Genomic DNA, 22,873 nt, shown 5'->3' on the forward strand with positions numbered 1-22,873 from the left:
CAAAATTTGAATGAAGGTTAAATAATATTTCCACATTTCAATAACTGAAAAGGAGAAAAACGAACAAAACAATTATAAGTATGAAAATGTGAGCTGAAGCAAGTCTTCCTACTACGGAGGTGTTCTTATTTTTTTTCTTAATTATTTGGTCATATTAAGTATTACGATGTTGTAACCATATTGAAAATATAATACAATAAATAAATATAAATATATATATATATATAAATATAAAGGGGATTCCTCTGCTTTTAATTTTTTTCTTCTTATGTTATCCTTATATTAATATTTAATTTTATTATTGTATTATGATCATTGTGTCATTTCTTATTCCCCTCTTAACTACTCTTAATTTTGGAGGAAAATTGAAAGAGAGGTGGATCAGCGGTTATGAATGGAAAGATATAATTTATTTTGAAAATTAATTGCATAATGAAAGAGAGTGTCTGTTTTATGAGAGAGAAATAAATTTAATAAAATATTTGAAATAAATGGAGCAACTGTTTTGAATTGAGATAATTTATTTTGAAAATTAATTGCATAAGAGGGAGTGTATGTTTTATGAAAGAGAAATAAATATTAGAAAATGTGAGTAGTGGTTATAAAGAAGTAGTTTTCACCAGTTATATTCACTTCCTTACAAGCACTACTCACATCTCCTAATATTTATTTCTTTCTCATAAAAGAGACACCCTCTCATTATGCAATTAATTTTCAAAATAAATTATCTCTTTCGATTCAAAACGGTTGCTCCATTTATTTCAAATATTTTATTAAATTTATTTCTCTCTAGAAGAATAAGAAATGACACAATGACCATAATACAATAATAAAATTAAATATTAATATAAGGATAAAATAGGAAAAAAAATTAAAAGCAGTTAAGAGAAGAATCCCTTTGTAAATAGGTATAGATACAAAGTTATTGAAAATTAATCATAATATTAAATGCATGGGAAATATTAAATTAACTTTCATTAAAATATTTCTTCCTAAAGACAGTTGTAACCATCTACCCTTAGTTTTATTTTTTCGATTTAGATGAAATTAGAAAGGAGAGAAATAAATGTGATAAGGTAATCATGACATGGTTATTGTCAATGAAAAATATGATGAGCATGGTGACAACCTTAAAAGTGAGAAATATCACTCATTATTTGCAGTGTTTAGAGCTTAAACAATTTTGGGAATTTTGTAAAGGAGAAGAAACAAATTGACTTTTAAGAAAAACTTTATTTTGAATTCCAAACAACAAATTAGTGCAGGTAGAATTTGTGATAAGATTGCAAATTCTTTAGTGCTTCTCAATATAAACCCTTGTTTAAAGTTAAGTCATAGATGCAAGTCTAATGTGAACTAAGATAAGACTATTGGTTTTTCTGATATTCCATGAACCGTTTTAATCAAATGAATAAAAACAGTTATTGAGAAGTTACTGTATGTGGTCCATTTTTGAACTGATATTCAACCCACTAATCATGCAAATTCGCTACTCCCGCGTATATCTCCGTGATTGAATTCCATATTGGTCAGAATTCTATGTTTTAGGTTAGTAAACCAACTCTTTCAGAAACAAAACACCATCATATTGAGCCCGTGAAAGTCTAGAAAAGTGGAAACACAAGGTATGCAAGCAAATCAATTTGCAATGCTTACAGTTTGATCTGAATATTGTTATTGTTTTAACAAAGACAACTTCCATTGGCATGCAATGAATCAAAATGACTAGTTAGGATGTTCAGAATAACCACTTTGAGTATCTTGGTATTTCTTAAAAAATTGAGTTCAAGGAGTAGTGATATAGCCTTTTCCATTCTGTCAAGCTAAAACGTAGCTTAAATACATATCACTAACGGAAGGGAAGATAATAATCAAATTTGGGAAAATTTTGTTCAAACTAAGAATATTTTCATTATGATGGAACCAAGTCTTCTGACAGAAAACTTCCCATATATATGAAGATCAGCCTGGACTTTATTTAAAGAAAATCAAGTGTACACCAGTTTAATTGAATACTATACTACTTAACAGCAAATCGTGTGTCTTGCACTATATTAAACAAAGTGCAAGAGGGGCACGGAATGGTAGTGATGAACAAAAAGTGAATAAAAATGCTGCTTTACTACTAATACCGTGAACAACACAATGGCATATTATGCATCTGCGTGGAACAAAGAAGTAATGATAGCATGGTCATCTAACCTGCCAAAGGATTTGTTCATCAATCTTGCTCAGCTTCTCATCATCAAGGCGTTTCCAAGTCAAGATTCTCTGCACGCCCATCCAGGAATTTTTTCCCTTCTGAAGTTCAGCCTGTATAATCCTTGCTCTTCTGGGCCACCCTGCTTTCCCATAGCCATGGTATCCAAAGCCACCACCATAACAAAACCATATGCCATCCAAGTTTCCACAAAAGTCATTGGTGTGGTCATGGCCTATGAACACAGCCTTCACATTTCCCATGGAGACAAAGGTCTGCAAGACCCCCGAGTTCACTCTTGAACACGCCACAGCCTCTTGATATTGGCCTACAATCTCTTTATAGAACAGTTGCGGAATTTCTGGGATAGGGATGTGGAAAAATGCAAGTGCGAGGGGTTTAATTGTGGAAATAGCATCAGTAGAATGAAGAGAATCCTGATTTTGTCCCTGTTAGTGTGTGACCAGCAAGATGTTAATGGGGTCTACATCTGGGAAACCTCCATCAAGGGAATGGAAAGGCCGTGTCCTATGAATAACAGAAGTGCGTAATTGCATTATTGCATGAAAAATAAACAATATTCTGCCAAGAGAACTAAAGTTTTTCATTCCTAAAAGAGTGAAACCATGGAAACAAATGTTGTCACTCTAGTAAGATTTCGTGCATTTATTTATGACCCTTGTGTGTTCAAGGCAGAAATTGATTCCTTATCTGACATGCCTACGCTATTCTGTAACTTTCCAAAGGACGACAGACATTTTTTTCCACCTGGTGATTTATGCAAAACTAATAGTGCATCAATACACTTGCACACAATTCACTTTGCTCTATTCCCCTTGAGCCACTTTTCTACTATACAATTAAATAAATATTATTTAACAAAGCTCATGTATCTTGTATCCACAAATTCTTTCATACTTCCGATTGAGAATATTGTTGAAAAACTGAAAACGTATGAAACTACTACCAAGGAAACAAAAGGAAAAAATTATGAAAATTGTATTTTTATGCAGAAATATAAGTCAACGAAAACAATCATGAGCATGCAGCATGTCAGAATTGAAGAATAGAGAGGTAATATTGAGTCTCTTCAAAATCATAACCAAAATTAGTATGATTAGCAACCGGCAACAATATTCAGATTTTGTTGTTACCTGGAATTCTTGAGAAACACGGCGAAGCCAGTGAAGTTGAGACTCCTTGATCCATCCATAAGTTCGAATTCCCTGATAAACAGCCCTGTCTCCACTGTCAAGAAAGAAAAGATTCAAAACAGTGCTGTTTGCCAACATGGACCCTGGGGCACCATACACTCTTAGGTCATAATTCCCAAATCCATCAATTTTAGTCATCAAGCCACCTTTAGTAGGATCATCATCTGATGGGTTGATTTGTGAAACTGAATAATCCATAAGGGAAATTAAGGACATTAACTCTTCACGATTCATCGTCGATTCTTGGTCATGGTTTCCCAACACTGCTGCCCAAGGAAGTCCTGATTCCATAGCCGGACCAAAGGCTCTAAACAGAGATTCTGCAGCATCATGTGCACTTGATCCGAAAATGTTATCTCCTAATTGCAAGAACTGAATCCATGTTAATTAGGCAGTAGAACATGCAAAGAAACACACTCATGTCATGGGAAACAGTTCAGAATTGAAAGAACAAAAAAATCCTGTTGAGTACCATATGGCAACTCACAACAAAAGTTTTAGTGACATCCTCTATTTTTATTTGATGTCATATTCAAATTTGTTTCATAGTTCGAAAACTTATCACACGGATTTGATATATATATATATATATATACATTGTGTGTATAATTTTTTTTCTGAAAATATTAGTGGAAAACTAAATAAAACAATTTGAATATGAAACATAATTTAAAGTATAATCCTTAAAATTACTTAAATTAAAAAATGTCTGATATATAATTTCTATATAGCAACACTCAGCAAATTACCGTTACAAACAAAGCACCAAAATTGATCAGATTAGGAACGTGCAATTTCATCACAATACCATTTTTCCCTATTTTGGCAAGCGCACAAAATCCAATTTCACCCATGGATATAAAAAGAAAGAAAATAATAAAAGTACCAGTAAAGGCAATAAAATCTGGATTCTCTGCCTGAATGATCCGCTTCAGAAACCGAGTGGTGTTAAGATCTGAACAAAACTCGAACTCAGAAGGCAGCACGTCCCTGCAACGGGTTAGGCTTCCACTGCCATAGTGCATATCAGCCACCTGCGACGAGAACATGATGAAGAGTTAAACGCAGTGGTTTTACACAATTTTCTAAGCACAAATAGAAAGCGATAGAGAAACCTGGAGGATCTTGAAGGTACCGTCAGAAGAGAAGCGGAGGGGCAGGTTGGGGTGCTTCTTGATGCGCACCGTTTCGTTGCCAAGGAAGAAGTGTGATAGTAAGTTTTGCGTGAGGTGAAGAATTGCGAGGAGAAACGTGAGGTAGAGAACAGAGTGCCTCCAGTTTTCTGAATCCATTACCTTTTCCTTCTTCCTCTGCCTCACAGATCGGAGTTCATTGGTCGTTAAGAACTGCAACAACTGTATCTTCCTTCGCATGTCAACTCCATCCTGGGCCTCACTTCTTGGGCTTTCCATGGGTGGGTTTATCGCCCAAACAATGCTGCATGGGCTTCTTCTTCCTGCACCCCTACATTTTTCTTCCTGCACCCCAAAATTTTCTAAATCCCGAAACTGGCCTTAATCTTTTACTTGAAAAATGACACCGTGGTTACCGGAAGTAGGGATCTGGGAGTGTGCTAGGATTCATCAATCTGGAACAGAATATTTTTTCTGGATGAGAGGTGTTTTGGAAGCAATTTTTGCATAAATTATTGATTTCCAGATTGCTAAATCCGAAAGCCTAATTTTGTTATAGATTCGTGGATCCGAAATGCTTTTTTTTGAATTACGGATTTCAAAATCTGGAATGCATACTTCTGTTACGAATTGGTAGATCTGGAATGCTTTTTCTGAATGTGAAATGCATATTTTGAATTACGGATTGATGGATCCGAAATTTTACCAGTGCCAATCCGAAATTTTTTCGGATTCCATAATCCATAATGCAAAAAAAATAAATGCAGTTCAAGTGCATATAAGGGTTTTTAAAAAATAATAGGGACAATTTGGTCTTTGCATAACATTGTGGGGGTGCAGGAAGAAAAATGTAGGGGTGCAGGAAGAAACTGTGCTGCATGACCAAAATGTTTTCCGCTTTCGGCAGTTTCTTCCTGCACCCCTACATTTTCTTCCTGCACCTCCACAATTTTGTAAATTCCGAAACTAACCTTCACCTGTTATTTGAATTCAGGATGTGGAAGTGTGGTACATATTCATCAATCCGAAAGTGAATCATGTTGCATTCCGGATGAGGGGGTGTTTTGGAAGCAAACTTTGCATAAATTGTTGATTTTTGGATTGTTGAATTCGGAAGCCTAATTTCTAATACGGATTGGTGAATCCATAATGATTTTTTTCAATTATGGATTTCTAAATCCAGAATGCATATTTTTGAATTACGGATTGGTGGATCCAGAATGATTTTTTCAATTATGGATGTTTTGTATTTTTTTATTTTGGATTAACACTCATTCATGTACTAACGGAAGCACTAATCCAGAAGATTACCGGACATGCCAATCCGAAATTTTACCAAAACGTCAATTCAAAAATTTACTGAATTTCATAATCCAAAATAAAAAAATGTAAAGTTTTATATAACGACAGTTTTATCTTTGGACAACTGGGGTGCAAAAAAAATGTAGGGGTGCAGCTGCCTCCACTTTCGGCTCCTGCACCCATATCAAATTGGAACCTTCACCCATCACTATTACGTAATGACGAAAATGTCCTCATCAGTTTTAATTTTGGAAACCTAAATAGATATTCTATAATGGTTATTTCGGAATGTTCTTTTCATCTTCCACTCTGAAATAAAATCCTCAAGATCAATTTTGGGATTTTAAAGAATGATGGGTGCAGGTTTCAATTGATGGGGTGCAGAAACCAAAAGCCCATGTCTCCTCATATATCGGCCATTTCTTCATTGAAAATTTTTAAAAAATAGTGTGATGGGCCAACTGGACTGGGTAATGTGATTTTGTGAAAAAGATGAAGTGAGAAGATATAATAACACGCCTTTATTACTATTCGACATCTTAAATTATAAATATATTATAAATACATTATAATCAAATTCTAAAACAATTTTCAATAAACAAGCGTATATATGTTTATTAGTTTTTTATTACATTTAAATATATAATATTATATTTCAATATAATAAGTGGTTTAGTTATTATTTATAATTTCAATTTGGAATCTGAACCAATTTTTTCGTTGAAAAAAAGTAGATAAAAAATCAAATTTAATCGATACTTTATATTGGTTTTTATTCTTTTTTAAATTGAATAGATTTGAGCACTTCTATTTCCAATGGCATAATTCACAAACTTTTTAATACATTCTTGATATCATTTTCTGAAAAAATATAAAGATTTAAAAAAAATCATCATTCTACTATAATAATAAGAGGTTTGGGAAATGTTTATAAAATAAATCATATTTAAGATAAAGTATAACTTTTTTTTACTCTTTTCATTTTAATATGTTGTAATTCTAAAAATGTTGTGATGAAATGAGTAATCTCATAATGGACTAGAAAAATAATTTTTTTTTGTAAAATTGAATATATATAAAATCTAAAAAATAATTATATATTTTTGTGTCTTAGAGGGTGGATAATCAGAAAGAAAAAGAAGACATAAGTAAAATTAGGAGAGAAGTTGTTTAAATTACTTTTAGAATTGTTTAAATTCTAATATGTTACTTCAATAAAAGGTAAAAGAATAATGAGAGAGCTGTTAAAGTTTTTTTTTTATTATTTTGAATAAATTTGTGGGTGTTTTATCAACCTTTTTATTTATTTTGAATTATATATTATTTATATTTATGTTATGTAATTTATATTTATTTATTTATATCTATGTCATTTAATTTATCTGAGGTCGTTGTACACACTTTAAAAAAAAACAGAGGTTATCGTATATGTGTTCACATTTATATGATATTACTCTATTTTGTTTTATAAAATTAAAAGTTTAATTTTCATACTGATTTTAATTTTATGTATTTTTTTTAAATAATTTTTTTTTCTTGATTAAAGCTTAAAATGATAATTTGTGTACGATAACATTAGATATCCAATAAATGATTTTAATAAATATTTTTAACCATTACAAAGTGTTTTAGAAAGACATATTTAACAAAGTAGATGCAAGCTCTTGATGTTGAATTACTAATTCTGCGGAAGCAAGGAGAAACCCTGTGATACAAAAGAAAGAAACAAGAAAACAAAGGAACCCAACACAGTGAAGGGAGAAAGGGGATAAAGTGAAAGAGGAATAGTGAAAAGAGAAAAAAGATATTGAAGTATTATTATATCAGATTGTGTAATTACAAAGAGTATCTATTGTATACAAAAGCAGTAAAGGGTCAAGCGGTGCGGTGCTATCTAGAAGAAGGGAAGCGGCCCAGTCGGCCCAATACAAGCCCAAGGTACAGAAGAATGACAGAATAAGATACAAAGCAGAATTAAAATATTATAAGTTTATCACCCCCCCCCCCTCAAGCTGGGAGTATAAGTTCTTCATTCCCAGCTTGAATTGAAGACCTTTGAAGGTGGATGGAGGTAAAAGCTTGGTGCGGATGTTTGCAGTCTGCATGGAGGAAGTGACAGGGAGTAATTTTATCAATCCAGTATTGAGTTTTTCCCGAACAAGATGACAATCGATCTCAATATGCTTCGTCCGTTCATGAAACACTTGATTAGACGCAATTTGTATTGCGGATTGATTGTCACAGTAGATAATAGCAGGTTGGGTGAAGTGCACTTTGAGATCTTGTAATAGGTAAGTGAGCCACTGGATCTCGCATGTGGTGGAAGCCAACGCTCTATATTTAGCCTCCGAAGAACTTCTGGAGATGGTTTGTTGTTTCTTGGATTTCCAAGAAAGTAGTGATTCACCAAGATAGATGGAGAAGTCGGTGACAGATTTCCTTGTCTCAGAACAAGAAGCCCAATCAGAGTCGCTGTATGCCTTGAGTTGATGTGTGCTGGTAGCTGGCAGAAAAAATGCCATGTCCAGGAGCATTCTTAAGGTATCTAAGAATTCGAAAGGCAGCTTGGTGATGAGTTGATGTAGGTGCTGAGACAAATTGGCTGAGTTTGTTCACACTGAAGGCGATATCTGGTCTAGTGTTTCTTAAATAGATGAGCCTTCCTAGAAGTCTGCGATATGAGGATGATGTTGTATCAGTGAGAGGAACACCTTCATTACTGGAAAAGGTTGAAGAATGAACCATAAGTGTTGGGACTGGGGCACAATCCAGCATTCCTGTCTCGTGTAACAAATCCAAAGTGTATTTGCGTTGTGAAAGGTGTATTCCAACACGACTACGGGCAACTTCCAGACCCAGAAAAAAGGTAAGATCACCCAGATTTTGATCTTAAATTGTTGATTCAACAGTGTTGTGATGTGAGTGATTTCCTCAGTGTCATTTCCAGTGAGTACGATATCATCAACATACACAAGAATAATAGTTATGTGAGTGTCATGCAATTTTATAAACAGTGAATGATCAGTAGAGGATAAGACATAACCATTAGTAAGTAAAAACTGGGGTAATTTTGCGTACCATTGTCGGCCAGCTTGACGTAAGTCATAGAGGGAACGTTGTAATTTGCAGACAATGTTTGAATTGGGGACGGCAACTCCAGGAGGTGGTTTCATGTAGACTTCTTCAAGAAGGTCTCCATGGAGAAAGGCGTTGTTAACATCCAGTTGTTTGAGGGCCCAGTTGTTTGAAGCAACAAGAGTAAGAAGAAGACGCAAGGTAGTCAGCTTTGCAACTGGAGCGAAGGTGTCAAAAAAATCTAAGCCTTCAAGTTGTGCGTAGCCTTTTGCAACGAGGCGCGCTTTGTAGCGATCAATGGTACCGTCTGATTTGTGCTTCACCTTGTACACCCAACCACATCCAATGGCCTTTTTGCCTGAGGGAAGAGGTGCCAGTATCCATGTGTTATTGGCGTGTAGAGCAGCTAGTTCATCTGCCATTGCCTTTTTCCAGCATTCATGTTCAGCAGCATCCTCGTAATTATGGGGTTCAATGGAAGTAGAAAAAGAAGAAATAGTGTTTTTAAATTTAGAGGATAATTTATGATATGAAACAAATTTATGAATTGGATACTTAGAACTTACTGCATGTGCAAATGGTAGATTTGTATGGAATTCTTCAAGGTAGGCAGGAGTTCTTCGAATCCGTGTGGACCTTCTTGGTTGCTCGTGATCCATATATTCAATTGGAACAATAATTTCAACAGCAGTATTGGGGTTATCAGACATAATTTCAGCAACAGTATTGGGGTTATCAGACAGAAAATCATAGCTGAAATTATAAGACTGAGGAATGGGCAAAGATAAATTGTTGGGACTCTTTGTATTATCATCTTTCAATTTATATGGAAAATGATTTTCATAAAAAATTGTGTGTCTTGAGATCTCAATTTTATGATTTTGAAGATTAAGAAAAAGATATCCTTTAGTATGAGGTTGAAAACCTAGAATGATTCCAGAAACAGACCTATCATCAAGCTTCTTCCTGTGTGAAGTAATGGTGCTAGAATAGCAAAGACAACCAAAAACACGCAAAGATGAAATATCATATAAAGAACCATGCAATTTTTCATAAGGAGTCATATTGTGTAATAAGGGAGTGGGAATACAATTAATCAGGAGAACAGCGTTTAAAACAGCAAAGTGCCAAAAGATAGGAGGTAAATGAGCTTGAAAAAGAAGAGCACGTGTTACATTAAGAATATGTTGATGCTTGCGTTCTACAATACCGTTTTCTTCAGGTGTTTCTATGCAAGTTTTTTTATGGATAGTACCTTTTGAAGAGAAAAAAGTTGTCATGGCAAATTCAGCCCCATTGTCAGAACGTATAATTTTAACAGTGGTTTGAAAATGATTTTCAACATAGGATAAGAAGGTAGCTATATGAGTTCTAACTTCAGATTTTGTACACATAGGAATGGTCCAAGTATAACGAAAAAAATCATCCACAATAGTTAAAAAATACCGAAAACCATGCATAGATACAATAGAACAAGGACCCCAAATATCCATATGCAAAATCTCAAAAATTTTAGAAGTATTAGAATTACTCAAAACAAAAGGGAGTTTTCTTTGTTTTGCTCTATGGCAAGTATCACACAGATATGTTTTTTTAGCAGAAACAAAAGAGTATCGAGATCTCAATACATCCAATCTTTCATTAGAAAGATGTCCCAGTCTATTATGCCATACATTGATATCTTTCGAAACACAATGAAAAGAAGGATCAGATATTTCTCTGATGGGTCTTTGAAAAATAGAAGCATGAAAAACATACAGGCCATTTTTGGCCTCAACTGTACCAATCTTCTCTTTCGTTAGATTGTCCTGTATCACACAATTCTTAGATGAGAAAATCAAATGACAGTTCAAATTTGAGGCAAGTTTAGAAGCAGAAATCAGATTGAAGGTGAATTCAGGTACATATAAGACATTTGTTAAGTAAAATCTATTACTGAAGGCAACAGTTCCAGAATAACTAGTATAAAAACTATGCCCATTTGGTAAACTGATGAGAACAGGTTTGATACTTTTATATGAGGTAAAATAAGATAAACATGTGCAAACATGATCAGTTGCTCCTGAATCTAAGATCCAGGAGCCTTTAATGGTAGTATAAAAATTTAAAACAGTAGTGTTACCGTTTGGAGAATCCTTATGATTGTCATCAACCGTGAAAGAACCCACTTGATTAACTTGCATCGGGAGCTGATTTGCAACATTATTTGCTACGGTCTGCTTGATAAGAGTAGATAGAACTTAGCATTGTTATGCTGTGAAGACAGAACGCATGTCTCCATTTCCCTGTTCTTGCACAAAATTCTCAGAGGAAACATCGTCAGCTAAAACAACATTAAGTAAAGGGGCAGTCCTACTATTGGGAAAATTATGTCCGGGGGGAAACCCATGCTTCCTATAACATGTATCAATTGTATGACCATTCTTACCACAGTGGGTGCAAGCAAGTCTATTACCATTAAACCTAAAAATATTATGTTCTTGATTCGGAAAACCCACTTTCCTAAAACAAATGTTTTCAGTATGACCCAATTTTCCATAGAAAGAACATGTGACAGCAGAATTACGATTTGTACCAGCACGGTTAATGTTCGTAACCAAGAAATTACTTGCCAATTGACGTTCTTGTTGAGCCACAAGAGAGAAGATTTTCGAAATAGGTGGTACCGGTTCCATGAGGAGCACATGAGACCGAATGTTGTTGTATTGATCGTTGAGTCCTCTAAGAAACTGCATGGCCTGATCCTCACATTTCCTTTTGCTAATAACAGAAGCCACGGAACATGAGCACTTGTGCTGACAAACACAAATAGGATTAGGTCGAAAATTGTCTAGCCCATCCCAAATTATTCTTAGCTTCGTAAAATAGTCAGTTACGGACAGATCATTCTGACATAAAGAGGATGCTTCTAATTGCAAATCGGAAACCCTAGAAAGATCACCTTGGCAATATCTAGTTTTTAAATTGGTTCAAATATCAACTGTTATATCCATCCAAATCACGCTTTGTCTAATAGAAAGAGAGACCGAATGCACTAACCATGACACAACCATGTTGTTGCACCTGACCCATGCCGAATGGGTAGGATCACTCTTCGGTGGACACGGATGGGTGCCCAAGACAAATTCTACTTTATTATTCGCACTCAGCGTTGTCATGACGAACCTACTCCAAGAATGGTAGTTCGTTGAATCGAGTACCGGTGAGACCAAAGATGTCGCGGGGTTCTCACCAGGGTGAAGATAGAGATAGCTGTTTGAGGAAGGTTTCAACACAATCGACCTTGTTGTTCGTTCCTCCGCCATCTTGCTGAAAGAAAGAACCAAGAATCAGAAAGTAAGAACTGATGAAAACATAAAGATGAAGATAGAAAGAAAAAGAGGATAGAGCGCACAACAGAGCTCTTCAAAGGAAGATGAAGAGCTATGATACCATAACAAAGTAGATGCAAGCTCTTGATGTTGAATTACTAATTCTGCGGAAGCAAGGAGAAAACCCTGTGATACAAAAGAAAGAAACAAGAAAACAAAGGAACCCAACACAGTGAAGGGAGAAAGGGGATAAAGTGAAAGAGGAATAGTGAAAAGAGAAAAAGGATATTGAAGTATTATTATATCAGATTGTGTAATTACAAAGAGTATCTACTTTATATAAAAGCAGTAAAGGGTCAAGCGGTGTGGTGCTATCTAGAAGAAGGGAAGCGGCCCAGTCGGCCCAATACAAGCCCAAGGTACAGAAGAATGACAAAATAAGATACAAAGCAGAATTAAAATATTATAAGTTTATCAATATTATGTTTAAAAACATATTATATATCAAAAGATAAAACAAAAAATAAAATATGTGTACTAATTAGGATATCCCTGTATATTTATTAGTTCTAGATAGAGTTTTAATTAAGCATTACTATTATTTATAGTTGGTTAAATAGGTACCTATTGAGAAACTATTGAGAAAATAGAAACGTTAATTGAAGTATATTAGTCCATTACCCAAATAAGCTTAGAACTGAGTTATGATATGGATTTATACTTAAGCTTGGATTTATACTTAAGCCCTTTTCCAAAATAATAATTTTAATTTAATAATTTATATCAAATTATTACCTCTATAAATTGAAAATAATTTTATTTATGTAACTTAAATTCAAAAGGAAAATATTTTGTAATTTCAAAGATTTTAGAAATCAATTTTTTTTTATTCTCTAAAATAATCTATAATTTAATAGCAACTAAATTTTTTTTTTTAAATTAATTTTCATTTAATGTTTTTTTATTGTAGAAAATCTACGAGAAAGCTAATGATAAAATTCGTTATATTTAACGTTTTTCAAAATGACTATTTTTTTTTAATTTTATACTTAATTTTTCATTTCATTATTTTTTATTAATTTTATAATTTTTAAATTATATATTACAAAACTTATCTTAACCACCTCACTTACGCCGTTTAACGGATGAAGACCAAGGATCCGTATACACACTTTTAATTAAATGAATGTTTTCATTTACTATTATTATTATTATTACTAATATTATGCTGTCTTTTTTTACAAGCGCATGCTTTTCAATAATGTTCACACACCAGATTCAAAATGGAATGTTTATTACCATAAACTTTCTAGAATGTTAATAATTTAGGACGTGCTTACTTTATAGAAATTTAAATATTGTACAATCATTAGTATAATAATTTTTATTTAAATAAAGTACTTATTCTATATTATAATGATGGCTGTAGATTTAACATAAAGTTACTCGAACAGATCTAAACAAGGTACACAAGAAATTATTTGGTTCAAGTTTTATATATTATTATCATTCTTATATATAATGAATGATATTATTCAGAATAATTATAACTAATTTTGAAAATCGTATAAAAATTTACATCAACAAATTTGTAATTTATACTATATTTACCATAAGAAAATAATTAAATACAAGAAAAATATTAAATAGAAATTAATTTTAAATTATTACTATATTGACTAAATCAGATACTATTTTAAAAATAAAAGAATGTAGTTGAAGTAGTTTTTATGATTAATATATAGTTTCCAAATTGATATTTATTTAACTACTCAAATAGTATCTAATTTAATAAATACAATAATTAATTATTTTTTATTTTTAAAATTATTTTTTATTTAATTTTTTCTTGTAGTGACAAGTGGGATGCAAACCTTACTTTATAGTGATTTTTAAGTCTAACTCAATCATATAAAATCAGCTTATAAGATAAGGTTTGTACTCACTTATATACTGTAAAATGTCATTATTTCTAGTCAATGTGTGATTTATGTCATTATCATATAAGATTTCTCTCAAATTAGTTAAGTTTATAATAACCAATGTTTCACCGCTTGTTTTGTTGATTAGGGATTTTCATAATTTGTTTAAAAACATAGTAAATTTGAAAAAAAGGAATTAGTTTGAAAGTTTTAAGTAACTATTTCGAAATTTTATAAGCTTTAAAATTTATAAAGTGAGATTTTCACCACTTATATATTATTATGAAATTTTTTTATTTATAGTAAATATATGATCTACACAATATCGTATAAAATTTCTTTCAAACTAGTTAACTTCACAGTATAGCGTATGTTCCATCGCAAGTCAATTTGTTGATTAGAAATTTTCATAATTTATTAAAAAATGTAATAAGTTTGAAAAAAATGTAATAAGTTTGAAAACTTGTAAGGAACTAGTTTGAATGTTGTCATTGGTTCAAAATTTATAAGTTTTGAAAGTTTGAAAACTTATGAAGTAAGATTTGTACTCACTTATATATTATAAAATGTCTTTATCTTTAGTCAATGTATGATCTACGTTATTATCGTGTAAGATTCCGTTCAATTAGTTAAATTCATGTTACTGAAATATGTTTCACCAAAGTTTATAGGTGTTCAAAAGTGACCTAAAATTTTATAATTTGATCTATTTATTAAAAAGAATATAAAAAAATTGATATGTTCCAAATGAGACCACATGTCAACTTTGATAACTGTTATTCTCAAATTACCTTTTGCTATTTTTAGATAATGTCGCACATTTTGTTAAGTAACTAATAATGTAGCTTTAATCTAATCTATCATTCACTTTCTTCAAACCTTGTGGTTTTTCAAACTTAACTTCATATGTCTTTTCATATTCTAATCTCAGGCCAAACATTTCAAACATTACATCAAATCATACATTAGTTAACTCCGTTTTCAGACCATTAGTTCTTAATATCCAAACTTATGAGTTCTATTGGATGAATTAAGTACACTAAGAGATTTTTAAGAGGTGAAAGTTACACTCTAATCTAAAAAGTGTCCTTAATTTGATATAATATAATATAAGTTAAATCAAACTAATATAAAAATAAAATAAATTTAATTAATAATAATTTAAAATAATTAAATTATTTTTTGCTGAAAAAATGTCTGATGCAGAAGAAAATTACGTAAAATAAAGAGCAATCTTTCTTTGCATTGTCTTTATCATAAAGAGAAAAGCTTAATTAAGTATTTGGTATGAGTGTGTAAAACATGAGTTATTGATAAACAGCCATTTTCTCTCCACTTTACGAAGGACCATTGACATTTCTTTACCATAAACAATGGCGAGTCTAATTTTTTTTTTTAATGAAAAGCAAACTAATAATATAGTTTGATAAAAATGAAAAGCAAAAAAGAATTTCATTTTACATTTTATTTTACTTAGATATTTTGCATATTTTCCTTAATAATATATTGCACAAACTAACATATGATAAAAATTATTACATATAAATTTGAAATAAATAAAAAATGAAGTTAAATAATGATTGAGAAAGAAAAATAATTGAAGGGTGCATGTTCTTGACCTAAGGTCAATCTTAATTGTGTACAACTCGAAAGTAGTTTGATTATGATTGACCATTCACACTGAAACTAGATATTGTGTACTCTCCTCGCTAGACTTGAGCATTTCGTTGCAAAATTCACTAATAATATTATGTGCCAATTTGAATTTAGAGGAACAAAACAACTAAAACTTGGAAATTTCTTGGAAACAAGGGTGTGCAAATGTGATTCCTTACTTTGAAATAAATTATAACCCTTTGTTTATTATTCTATACTAAAAGAAAAATAATTAAATAAAAACTAGTTTTATTTATAAAAATAATTAGTTATTATATTGACTAAATTAAATATTGTTTTATTAACTAAATAATTATTAGTTTTAAGTAATTTTTATTATTAATAATATTTTATAAAATAATTTTTATTATTAATAATATTTTATAAAATAATTTTTATTATTAATAATATTTTATAAAATAATTTTTAAATTGATATCTAATAAATAGTTACCAAGGTTTTAGGTAACTACAAGAAAATCATGAAATAGAAACCAATTTTTAGAAACCAAAATAATTAGTTGCAATAGTAACTAAATTAGAGACCATTTTCTAATTGGTTTTTAAATTAGTTTCTATTATTATTAAATAGTTTCTAAATTGGTATTTAATTAGCAACCAAGGTTTTAGAGACCAAATTTAGAAACTAAATAATTGGTAGTTAAAACATTGATATCTAATTAGATACCAATTTATAAACTATTTAACAAACTAATTTAGAAACCAATTTTTTATTTAGTTTCTAAAATGGTCTTTAATTTAGTTACTATTACAACTAATTATTTTGGTCTCTAAAAATTGATTTCTATTTCATGATTTTCTTGTAGTGGGTATTAACTATTTTATATTTTAAATTAGTCTGTATTACTCTTTTAAAATCTAAAATATTAGTAGTTAAATTTTTAATAACTAATTTATATACCAATATAAAATCATTTTATATATTTTTATTAATAATATAAACAAATTCATATGCCAACAACTTTTTAATTTCTTAAATAATATTTATTCTAATAAATGTATTAACTAATTATTTTTTTCTAAATTTAATTTTTATTTAATAATTTTTTTAGTCTGTAGTCGTATTTTTATACAAGTAATGGTTCTTTCTTCACCATTATATGTTTTCTAACCATAATACCGAATTATTTATAATAAAAAATAATGACTAATAAAGAAATTGAACTCCCACATATTTTTCCTTTTACTATGGTTCCTGTTAGGGAGATAAATCTAGATAAGTGTTGAAAAATTGTTTTCTTCCTTCTTATTGGGTCGTTGGTCTATACTTCAGTTTCCTCTTCTCAAGTGTTTGCTACTCCTTCGGTCTGAGCTACTTGATCACTCGGTTTTTTAGAGAATACTAAATGGGAGTACCTGTAGAAGACACTCCGACGCTCAAGTCACCAAAGACGATTTAGAATTCAGGTGTGAGAGTACAGTAATAAATGAAGTACCTACTTCTTGGAATGTGCGCTATTTATATTATTTTAATGGGTCTACCTTGTTGGGCTGGATTAGTGGTGTATTACCTAGTTTTTAATGATGACTTAGCTTCATTGACCTTGATTGAGCGTAATTGGATCGAAAGTATCGGTCGACCCACTTGGGCATGGATCATTCGATCGGCCCACCTGGGCGTGGATCATTCGGTTGTCCCGGCTGCAGGAGCTGAGCCATGGTATTGACCGTTCGACCCATACGAATACACCACTGACCTTGATTGAGCGTAATTGAACCAAAAGTATCGAACCACCTGGACTTGGATCGTTCGATCGTCTAGGTTGCGGGAGTCGAGCCATGTGTTGACTGTTCGGACCATACCAATACAAATATGAATTATTCTGTATATCCAAAATGATATCATCAATTTTATTCTAATTATTCTATATTTCTAATTTCTAATTTCTTTATAGTATTACACTAAAAGAAAAAAAAAAGATAATCCCACTTAAATGACTAGATAAACAGAAAGACAGTAATTTAAAAAAGTTATTAAATAAAATTTAATTTTGATAAAAAAAAGTAATTACTGTATTGATTAATAAATTAAAGAATAAAAAAATTATTGATATTTAAAATATTTTTCAATTTTTAAATTATTTTATAAATCGATAATTAGTTAATTCTATCAATTAGTTTATTAGATAATAGTTTAAAGATTAGTTTATAAATTTAAAAATTATTTTATATATCAATAATTTTTAATTTTTAAATAATATCTAATTTAATTAATATAATAATTAATTATTTTTAATCTTTAATATTAATTTTTATGTAATGATTTTTAACCGTGAATAGTTAACATCAAAACTATTTATATATTTTTTCTCAATAAGTTTTCTATTTTATATAATGAAAATTTCAAAACCTTGTTGGTTTAAATTTCTAGTTATTATTTTAATTTGTTGTAAACCATTCCAGTCTTTTATATGGATAAAAAAACATTACAATCTTTATAAAAGAATAAATTAATATAGATTATTGAAAAGATATTTCAATCCTTTTATAAAAAATATTATGTATCTAAATGACTCCAGAAGCATAGTCAATATAACCTACCTAGAACCCATATCATGTACTGAATCACTGAACAAGAAGAAGAAGAACAGAAAAAACAAAAAACACTTACAACACGCAGGCATTGATTCCAGTGGTTTCTTATCCACCATCGTCAGCCTCACACGTTCAGTGTTGTTTCTGTCTGACACGAAGATGACAACCACCGACAAAAACCTCTTACAAATCGTAACATAAGACCAAATGGTTTCATGTTTCAAACTTTACGAGGACTACTTGAACAGAGTGGTTGCTATAGATTCAGTTTTTGATTAGAAACGTCTTCAAAGTAAACGTGTTAGACATATATGTTTAGCTTGATTCTGTGTCTAGACAGAAAGAAGAAAAGAAGCAGAAAGAGTTGAAAAAAAAGAATGAAGATGATAATGTTTTAGGGCAACGAGTTGAAAGAGTGGAATTTGGTGGCAATGATGAAGCAGTGCAGAACACAACACACACTCTTCCTCGGTATAAACAGTTCCAGCCGAAGTTGAACCACCCAACTAGGGTTACGTACACGTCCTTGCCTTCACATGACACCTATCACAACATCATTTTTCGTCTCATTACAGTTATATATATAAATTATTTAGCTTTTTCCAAATTCAATTCTCACATTTTTATCATATTTTTTGTATTTATTTCCATTTTCAAATAACTGCACATGCTTCATTCTATATTGTGGTTGTGGATTATTATGACTCATGCTTCAAGTTATTTTGAATACATCTTCATTATTATCTTTTCCACATTTGAAAACATGGATTGCAGATTTCAAACATCAAACTAAATACGCTATAATAAAATTAGAAAATAATTCGTGAAACCACTCTAAAAGAATTTTTAAATAAAAAATAAATTTAAAAATAATTATAATTAATTAATATAGTAATTAAATTATATATTATTTTATAGACTAAAAAATTATTGATATTTAAAATATTTTATATTATTAATAACAAATTATAAAATGTTTTTTTAAACTCATACATATTTAAGTAGTTACCAAGATCAATTATTTTTTATTTTAAAATTTATTTTAGGTAGTCAAAACCTTGGTAGTTATATAATAATTTAATTTTTTATTTATTAATAATATCAATTATTTTATATATTAATAATTTTTTAATTTAAAAAAAATATAATTTAGTTAATATAATAATTAATTATTTTTATTTTTAAAATTAATTTTTATTAAATAATTTTTTTAATAATAAGCGTGATTTAACATGTTGTCCATTCAGAGAAATGTACTAAAATTAATGGTTGATTTTAAAATTTCTTATATAAAAAGTTTATGGAAGAAAGTTGACTTTGATTATGGTTTAGAGTCCCAAATTTTAGAGGATTCCAAATATTAAGTTATATATATATATATATATATATATATAAATTTATTAAATAAAAATTAATTTTAGTGATATAAAAATAATTATTTATTATATTGAATAAATTAGATAATATTTTATAAATTTAAATTTGATTGGTATTTAAAGTAGTTGTTATTCTTAATAAAAAAATTAAATTAATTTTTAAATTAGTACTGAAAAAGAAATTGTTTCTATTATATATATATATATATATATATTTATTTATTTATTTATAAGAGACTAACTACGTTGAGGAAGAAAAGGTTAGAATGCGAATGTGGTATAAAGTTTCATGTTGGATTAGAATAAACAAATTAAGGGACATATAAAAAACCACTAGTTAAACCTAATATTTTAATAGTATAAAAGAATAGTTTTAACAAATATTATAGATTATTTAATGGAGGTTAATATGATTTAGGAATTAATTTAATTAACGGGTTCGTTAAATTTCAAAGATTATCGTTAAATTTTAAAGGTTTATTTTAAAATCTCAGCAAAATAACAAGATTTTTTAACTTTCATTAAATTTCAAAGGTTTAATTTAAAATATCGGCAAAATAACACAGGTTTTTAAACTTCGTTAAATTCTAAAGGTTTATTCTAAAACTTCAGCAAAATAACGAAGGTATTTTTAACTTTTAGTAAGTTCCAAAGATTTATTCCACCACCCCAACAAATGAACGAAAGTCTTTTTAACCTTTGTTAAATTTCTAAGGTTTATTCAAAAATCTCAACAAAATAACGGAGGTTTTTTTAACCTTCGTTAAATTCTAAAGTTTTATTGTAGAACCTCAATAAAATACTCCAGATTTTTCACACTTCAATAAATAAATATAATTAAATATATTTATAAATAAATAATTAAAAATTATATAGTTTTAATATATTTTATAACTAAATTCTCTAAAATTTTGAAAATGTAACTTTACATTACAAATAAATTTTCTAAAGTTTCAAAATTTTATTTTAAAAACATAGCAAAATAACTTTGGATAACAAGTATTTCAACAACTAATCTTTGATAATAAGTATTTTAATAATATTTGCATATTTCTTTTGATTGATGGTAGTTGGTTTATATAATTCCTAGTTTTTTTTGTTAGAGTTCATACTTCAAAATATCTGACTTATTTTGTTTTACCTTTTGATTTACATATATTTTATGTGCAGATTTATTTTTATTTATAATTGTTAATATTTAATTCTCGTGATTTTGAAATATTTAAATTAAGGTACATTTATTTAAAAATGCATATAATAATCAATTCACTATGAAGGTGAAAAGTAATAAAGTTAATTTTTCCTCACAATATCACAATATGTTCTTGCAATCTTTAGCCAAAAACATACATGACTTTGAAGTCCGCATCTGATAGATAATGCAATTATTTAAAATATATAAAACAGTGATAAAGACCAGTTGTTACCAAGCTAGGTTTTGTGGTCCAAGTTGGGACAGTAAGGTGATGGAAGACGCAATATTGGGGTAAGAAGAAGATATTGCTTTATTTAGTTTCTTATCCTTAGATATAATAGACATAAGTGTGTATGAATTGCGATTCCTTACTAGGACCGTCGTCGATAGCCATTGAGTCTATGTCAGAGAGCAGTGCATCTATGGTGGAAGAGAGAAGTCAGTAAGATCGTTAAAGATTGTGAAAAATAGGAAGATAATTTAGCAGGAAATCTACAACTTTAAGTAAATGACATAATAGATATTTTAATCCAGGATAATATAAAAATAAATTATCGTTAAAATTTTGTTGTAATGTAAAGTTTGTTATATAAAATTTATTATTTTTAGTTCACCCATGAACTTAATTTCTTAATGCGTCATCAACATGCATCTTTCAGAATTAAATTCGAACTATTTTGAAAACTACTCAAGTTTTATTTTTTCAAAACTTAGAATAAACTTTAAAATACATAATATAATAACAATTAAATTATCACAATAGTAAGGTTATTCTTCAATTTAGAATCATGATTATAAATCTTGTTGGCGAATTATAACACTACTAGAAAATCATTAAATAAAAATCAATTTTTGAGACTAAAAATAATTAGTTGCAATACTGATTAAATTAGATACTATTTTAGAAATTAAACAAATTATTGATTTCTAAATTACTTTCTATTATTAATAAATAGTTTTTAAATTTATATCTAATTAGCAACCAATGTTTTAACTACCAATTATTTAGATTCTAAATTTGGTAGCAAAAACCTTGGTAGGTACTTAATTAGATAACAATTTAAAATCTATTTATCAATAATAAAAACTTGGAAACCAATAATTTTTCTAGTCTCTAGAATAGTATCTAATTTAGTCAATTTAATGAATATAATAATTAATTATTTTTTATTTAATGATTTTCTTGTAGTGTAATAAAAGATATTATAATTTTTTTTTTCATTCTAATTAATACACTGTTAACCAAGTAAGAAAAATAAAACAGCCACACCATTCATTCACTCACTCTCAATTTGATGTCTATTGCCTTTTATAGGCTTTACAAATGAATAAAATACTCAAAGCTTCCATTGTTGCCATCATCACTAAGCCTACCTAATGCAAAATTAAAATTGATGAATATTTTATTTTTCCAAATTATTGTTTAGTTACATGGATGTGTTTATTCGCAGGCTTTTCCACATCAGATAATAACTCTAAAAAAATATTGTAATTCATAAATAAACCAGAGACTTATCCAACTATTTTAAAGAAGACTTGTCATCATGAAAGTTTGTGTTTTGAAAAATGTGAATCCATGAAAGAAAATGAAAGAAAAAGAAGTGTGAAGTAGTTCATTATTTCTTTGGTGGCTAAATGGTCCCATCATGTGTTCACACAATATTAGACGTCATCACAAATCACTGTGCTGACACCACAATTTCCTCTTAAAGCAACTTTTCTACTAACCCTAAACATGTTTTTGCTAAATTAAGATTTTTTTTCCTGCCCTAATTTTCTTTTTCACTTTTTACATCAAAAAGAAAACAGTGTTTCGATTCCCATTAAAAGTGTTCACATATAAGTTTCTGATTTTTTTTTATTTTTTATTTTTTATTATCAGCAGATATAAGTTTCTGATGTTAAGCTATAAGTCACATTAGATTTTTTTTTCA

The 22,873-nt window shown here is 29.6% G+C and overlaps 1 protein-coding gene across 1 annotated transcript; it reads right to left on the bottom strand.

Annotated features, from left to right (window-relative positions):
• Positions 1–1,952: 1,952 nt before the first annotated feature.
• Positions 1,953–4,837, bottom strand: LOC137821221 (probable inactive purple acid phosphatase 28). Its single transcript, XM_068625708.1, has 4 exons — positions 4,530–4,837; positions 4,301–4,448; positions 3,355–3,773; positions 1,953–2,649 (listed from the first exon to the last, which is right to left on the bottom strand). Exons 1-4 carry the CDS (start codon positions 4,824–4,826, stop codon positions 2,194–2,196), a joined length of 1,320 nt encoding a protein of 439 aa, XP_068481809.1. The 5' UTR covers positions 4,827–4,837; the 3' UTR covers positions 1,953–2,193.
• Between the last annotated feature and the right edge of the window lie 18,036 nt (positions 4,838–22,873).

This window comes from Phaseolus vulgaris, chromosome 9, assembly GCF_000499845.2.
Source record: "Phaseolus vulgaris cultivar G19833 chromosome 9, P. vulgaris v2.0, whole genome shotgun sequence".
NCBI classification, from domain to species: Eukaryota; Viridiplantae; Streptophyta; class Magnoliopsida; order Fabales; family Fabaceae; genus Phaseolus; species Phaseolus vulgaris.

Bases quoted from the DNA above. Each gene is read 5' to 3' on its own strand.
- LOC137821221 (XM_068625708.1), bottom strand. From the start codon at position 4,826: ATGGAAAGCCCAAGAAGTGAGGCCCAGGATGGAGTTGACATGCGAAGG. The intron at 4,449-4,529 runs GTTTCTCTATCG...TTCTCGTCGCAG, and splicing joins GTACCTTCAAGATCCTCCAG to GTGGCTGATATGCACTATGG. The intron at 3,774-4,300 runs GTACTTTTATTA...TCTTGCAATTAG, and splicing joins AGATTTTATTGCCTTTACTG to GAGATAACATTTTCGGATCA.